This window comes from Chinchilla lanigera, unplaced genomic scaffold, assembly GCF_000276665.1.
Source record: "Chinchilla lanigera isolate Chin_1 unplaced genomic scaffold, ChiLan1.0 scaffold00183, whole genome shotgun sequence".
NCBI lineage: Eukaryota > Metazoa > Chordata > Mammalia > Rodentia > Chinchillidae > Chinchilla > Chinchilla lanigera.
The window spans coordinates 1087782-1094092 of NW_004955584.1; the positions used below are offsets into that span (position 1 = coordinate 1087782).

The 6311-nt window shown below is 47.9% G+C and overlaps 1 protein-coding gene across 1 annotated transcript in view; it reads left to right on the top strand.

Moving 5' to 3' along the window:
- LOC102017615 (zinc finger protein 324A) overlaps positions 1 to 6311 on the top strand; it is a gene marked incomplete in the record, with an annotated part of 11861 nt that overhangs the window by 410 nt on the left and 5140 nt on the right. Inside the window, 2 exon segments of the mRNA XM_005414387.2 lie at positions 1391 to 1517; positions 1868 to 1984. Of these exon segments, the coding sequence (XP_005414444.2) occupies positions 1391 to 1517; positions 1868 to 1984 (244 nt within the window).

Here is a 6311-nt window from a genome sequence, read left to right on the forward strand (position 1 = left end):
GTGGCTCCCACGAGGCGTGCCTGTGCGGAGCCGCAGCTCTGCCGCTGCGGAGCGTGAGGGTCCCCGCGTGCGCCGGGGGGGAGGCAGGCCCGCGGCTCCGCTCGACGGGAGTGCGGGGCGGGGGCTCTCGTGTGCCGGTGGGGCAGACAGGACGGCCGAGTTGGGACGTCGGAGCCGCTGGCGGCTTGGAGCAGGAAACTGGACGTTCTCCTGGTTGAAAAAAAGTTTTTCGGTACTGGGGATGTATGTTTTGCTGAGTCGCCGTATCGCCCAGGCTACAGCAGAATTCGTGATTCTCCTGCTTCAGCCTCCCGGAGTGCTGGAATCACAGGCATGAGCCACCATGCCTAGCCAGCTGTTTTGTTTGAGGTGTTTGTTTTCTTTGCCGGTTAGAATTTTTAAAAGCATCCCGCCTTTTGCTACCTGGAGAACAGGTGCATGAAGGGAGGCTCCTTCTGCAGTCCAGGCGGGCAGTGGTGGCTCCTCGATCAGATGGAGCAGTGGTGGTGGGAAAAATGGTTGCATTGTGGGTAAATCTGCTTGTGCGTGAGGTGTGCAGTGTGAGCAAGTGTTGTGAATAAAGAACTGTCCTAGGATTTTCAGCTTGAAGGCCTGGAAAAGTGGAGTTACTACAGACAGAAACAAGAATTTGAGGGGAAAAGTGGTTTCTTTCAGGGAAGAAGTGGTGGACCTGAACTTCTAGTGTCCAATTGACCGGGTCCCAGCGTCCTGGGCCAAAGCGGGTCTGGGAATTGAAGAGGGGATGATTCCATGGACAGCGCTAGAAGGCTGGGCCACTCTTACTCTTGTTCCCTCTCAGCTGCCCTTCCAGGGCAGTCAGTGGAGGACCCTGGCAGGTGCCTGGGGTTGGGAAAGGGACAACAGAGTGGACAGGAAATGGAGCGGTACTGGTGAGGGAGGAAGGGATTGACTTCCTGTGCGTCCACCAGGTCCTTGGGGCCATACCCTGTGGCAAGTGGATGTGACTAGTTCATCAGACTGAAGAACCAACCTTGAAATGTCAGGCAGACAGGAGGATCCCTGGGATAGGCATGAGGGGTTGATGAGGACTTGCACTGTTGCTCATTGCAGGTTCAGGTAGGCACCCCTGTAGAGGTCATGCTGGGGCCTGAATGGACGCCTGGGGCCACCTTGGTGTATTTTCAGCCCGGGGCCCGAAGGCATGCTCTCCTTTGCTGAGGTGGAGAGGCCAAGAGAGACCTGTGGCCTGCGGCGGTGGGGGTGGAGGAAATGCGATCTGAGATAGGTCTGGGTAGGACCAGGGAAGGAAGAGGAGGAGTGCCAGAGGCTTGAGGGGAGGTAGCTGTCAGGATGAGGAGCTGGGTGTCACACCGCCATGCCTCAGACTGTCTCCTTCCTGCTGTTGCAGAGCGTGATGGCTTTCGAGGATGTGGCCGTGTACTTCTCCCAGGAGGAGTGGGTACTCCTGGATAAGGGCCAGCGGGCCTTGTACCGACACGTGATGCTGGAGAACTTCGAACTTGTGACCTCACTGGGTAAACCTCTGGGTCCTCATAGGAAGTAACAGTGGTACCAGAATGGACCATCAGGATGGCTCCTGCCTCCCTGGCCACCCGTGAGCAGGGCCTTTCGGTCAGGGGCCTAGTGAGACAGGATTGGGGCCCCAGAGATGTAGTGTGGGTGGCTCGGCCATTTCCATGTCCCCGACTGGCTGCGGTTTCCTGTGCCTGGCTCTGTCCCCTTCCTGTGGTACTGCTGACACAGTCGCTGCTGGGGTTGCACAGATGGCACCGTATGTTTCCATGTTCCCATGGCTCCTGCCACATGTTGAGGGGTGCTGGTCCTGAGCTGCTGTTGGCCTCTCACTTCATCTTTCTCTTTCCAGGATTTTTTTCCTCCCCACCTCGTGTGGTCATCCAGCTGGAGCGTGGCGAGGAGCCCTGGGTTCCCAGGGGGAAGGACTCCATCCTGAGCAGGAATACTCACAGGAGGCTGGGCTTTGGTGAGTCTGGGATCATGGTGGAGTAAAGTCAGGACCAATCTGTCTCCGCTCCTGTCCCCACAGACATATACCCTCCTGCCTCCTGTCTCTCTTCCCTACTTTCATCAGCCACTCCTAAAGGGTACAGCCTTGGCTACCCTCGAAGGTAGAGTTCCAAGGGCACAGGAGCTGCCTCCACATAGGACGTCACCAGCAGGCCAAGGGGAAACCCCCTGAGTAACCTCCCACCCCTCCACCCAACTAAGCTGTGTCGTGTGGACCCAGACCCTCCACATCTCACTGCCGCTTTTTGGGGGGCTTTCTTTCCTTCATTCTTGTGTTCAAATGTTGCTTTTACACTTGAAGTGACCAGGTTTGTTTCAGACACTCTCCATCCTGTTTTGTGGAGCTGATGCCATGGAAAGGCAGTTGATAAACAGTGTTCACAAGAGGCCTTCAGCCTCAGATGATAGGTGCCAGTGCAGTGGGCAAAACCAGGCTGGGCAGTGAGCTGAGAAAGGAACAGAGTGTGTGGAGGGTGTTAGCCAGCTGTTGCTGTGACAGAATACCTGAGATGAACTATGTAAAGGACAAAAGCTCATTTTGTCTCACTCTTTCAGAACTTCAGTCCATGGTTGGCTGAAATTGCTTTTGGTGTGTGTTGAGACAGAACACCATGGCAGAAGGGTGTGCAGGGGAGGAACTGCTCCTCTTGTAGCAGCCAGAAAGCATCCTTCTGGGCCAGTCCCCTGTCAGAATCCCGACTCTGAACACATAAGCCTTTTGGGGAAGATTGAGAAAAAAATTTTTTTGGTACGAGGGATTGAGCCCAGGGTAATTACACTGAAATCTAGCCCCTGCTTTTTGGCAAAGGTTTTTTTTTTTTTTTGGTTTTTCTCCGGTACCGGGAACCGAACTCACGACCTTGCGCTTGCCAGGCAGGCGCTTTTGCTGCTGAGCTAAATCCCCAGCCCCTAGCCCCTGCTTTTTAAATTTTTTTTTTTTTTACTTTTGAGACAAGGTCCAGGCTTCAACTTGTGATTTTCTTCCCCAACCTCTCAGAGTGCTGGGATTACAAATGTGTCTCACCACACCTGCATGGGGGACAGTGAAGATTCAAACTGTAACATTCTATCCTGGCTCACAAAAGATAATACACACTTCTTAATCCCGAATACATTTTAGTCCATCACGAAGCATCCCCAGAATCTCAACTATTCCAGCATTTCTCAAAAGTCCAAGTTTGGAGTCTCCTGTTTGACTCAAGGCAGATTTTAGCTGTGAGCCCATGTAAAATTCAAAAAGTCATACTCCCAGGAAACAGGGGCAGATGTTAAATATTCCCATTCCAAATGGAAGGAGAAGGGAAGGAGGAAGGAGCTGGACCAAACCAAGAACATAACCCAGCAGGCCAGACCTTAAGCCCTGTGGCTCTGTGTCCAGTGTCCAGGGCACATGGTGGCATGATAAGAGCTCCAAAGGGCCTAGGCGGCCCAGCCTCTATGCCCTTACCAGTTGCAGCCCGCAGAGCTGCTTTCTTGGACTGGCTGTGCTCACTGCCTGTAGTGTTCCTGACATTCCACGTTCCTGGCATCTCTAATTTCCTGGGGTCCCCACTGCAACTTTGGCTTGACTCTAAAGCTTCACGCATGGCCCTTTCAGGGGCTCCCCACAGGGACTGACCCTGCCACACATCACCCGACCTTTAAGACCACCCTTTGAAGTCTCAGTGGAGTTTTCCGTGACCCTGTAACTCGTGTCCTGCATGCCTGCAAACCAGCATCATATGGTAATGCCAAGCCAGCTACAGCAGTGGCCGTACCCTCTTGGACCAGAGCTGTAGCAGCCTGAGTGCCTCGATGGCTGAGTGTGGTAAACAAATCCTGGGAAACAACTAGGTAGCCCTGATGGAGCAGGGTACCCTAACAGCTCTTCTCAAAGCAGAGTCCTTCAGAGTTTTACAGCTTTATAGCCTTGAGCTTTTGATGAGTGAAGTCTGGACTATTCTTTTTTTTTTTTTTTTTTTTTTTTTTGAGACAGGGTCCCACTATGCAAGTGCACTGTTCAAGCTGGCCTTGAGCTCACTTTATAGCCCAGGCTGGTCTCTAACTTGCAACGATCCTCCTGCTTCAGCCTCCTGAGTGCTGGGATTGCAGGCATGCACCACCATGCCTGGCTGAGTTCTTTTAAGTATTCAAGATATTAGTGCTTTATCTGGGGAACAGTTGGCAAAAATTTTTTCTGACACTGTGGGCTCTCCTTACTCCTTGCTCTTACTGGGTATTTCTTTTGCGTTGCAAAAGCTTTTTAATAAGATGAGATTCCAGTTGTTGGTTCTTTGTGATAGTTCCTATGAAATTGGGGTTTTGTTCATAAAGTCTTTGCTTACTTTGATGTCTTTAAGTGTTCTACCTATTCTTCTAGCAGAGTTCTTCCAGTAGATTTATTGTTTCTGTTACATTTTTTATGTTTTTTTTTTTTTTTGTCTTTCTGAGACAGGGTCTCGATATGCATGCAGTTCAGGCTGGCCTTGAACTCACTTTGTGGCCCAGGCTGGTCTTGAACTCACAATCATCCTCCTGCCTCAGCCTCCCACGTGCTGGGATTATAGGCGTGCGCCACCATGCCCAGCATTGTTTCTGTTTTAATGTTTAGATCTTTGATCCATTTCAACTTTAGTTTAGTGCATGGTGAAAGATATGGGTCTAGTTTTAGTATTCAGCATGTTAAAAGCCAGTTTTTCCAGCACCATCTATTGAAAAGGCTGTCTTTCTTCCAGTGAATATGTTTGGTCCCTTTGTCAAAGTTGAGATGGCTGAGTATGCTTGGGGTTGTTTCTGCATCTTCTAATCTGTTCCATTGATCCACACATCTTTTTTTGCCAGTACCATCCTTTTTTTTTTTTTATCACAGTACCTTTTGTAGTTCAATTTTAAGTCAGGGATTGTGATGTCCCCTGCCTTGCTTTGTTACTTAGAATTGCTTTCACCATTCTAGGTCTCTTCTGGTTCCAAATGAATTTTAGGATTGTATTCTCCAATTCTGTGAGATACGCTATTGGCAGTTTGATCAGGATTGTGTTAAATGTGTAATCTTCCAGTATTCTTTGTTGTGGAAGTATCTTATTTTTCCATCAGTTTTGAAAGATAGTTCAGTCTGGATTGGAGATTGTTTTCTTTTTTTTGGTTTTTTGGTTTTTCTCCGGTACCAGGAACCGAACTCATGACCTTGCGCTTGCCAGGCAGGCGCTTTTGCCGCTGAGCTAAATCCCCAGCCCCGGAGATTGTTTTCTTTTAGGGCTTGAAATATTTTCACTCCAAACTGTCCTTGACTTGAGGATTTGTGTTGAGAAGTCTGCTGTGATTTTGATGGACTTTGCTTTATAGGTGACTTGTTTCTAACAGCTTTTAGTATTCTGTCCTTGTGTTGAATTTTTCAATCTTGACTGTTACATGCCTTGCTCTAGATTTTATTTTCAGCATGGCTAATTGGAGTTCTGTATGCCTCACTTACCTACATGTCAAATTCTTTTTCCCAAGATTTGGAAATTTTCTGCCATGATTTCTGTGAACAGGTTTTTTATATCATTTTGCTTTATCTCCTTTTTCATAGACTCTGATCAATCTTATGTTATTCTTCTTTGCATCATTTAGTGGCTCTTGGATTGATTTTTGTGTGGTGTAGTCCTTTGCTCTTTTTTTTTTTTTTTTTTTGAGACATTTGCTTTTTTTTTTTTTTCATTATGCAGTCAGGCTGGCCTTGAACTCACTTTGTAGCTCAGGCTGGCTTGTAACTCGAGCAGTTCTCCTGCCTCAGCCTCTCAAGTGTACCACTACACCTAGCTTCAGTTGAATTTTTAATTTTCTGGATATCTATTTGGATATCTATTCCATTTCTTTCCTGTGTTGGGCATTCAGGGTTTCCATCATTTCCTAAGCTCCTCTATGTTTTTATCTGTATCTGCTCTAGAATCACTAAGCATGTCTTTCATTGTGGTCATTATCTCTGTAGTTATCTGAGAAATTATTTCAGATTTGATTTTTTTTCTAGCACCTCATTCTTGTGCTTTGTTACTGTGACCACTTCAGAGAGTCTAGGTGGGTGGCTTTTACACTGTTCCACCTTATTGCCTCCTGAGTTTGCCTTTGGTGAGCTGAAATTCTGGGGTTGCATCTTGCCTAAGTGTCTTTTCATATTCTTTCTTTCTTTCTTTTTTTTTTTTTTTTTTTTTTGTTTTTTTTTTTTTTTTTTTTTTCCCATGTTGATGCTTGTAAATTATGGCAGATAACTTTACTGGTAGTTGAGAACCTTTAGGAAATGGCTACTTCTCAGAGATGTCTGCCAGGTG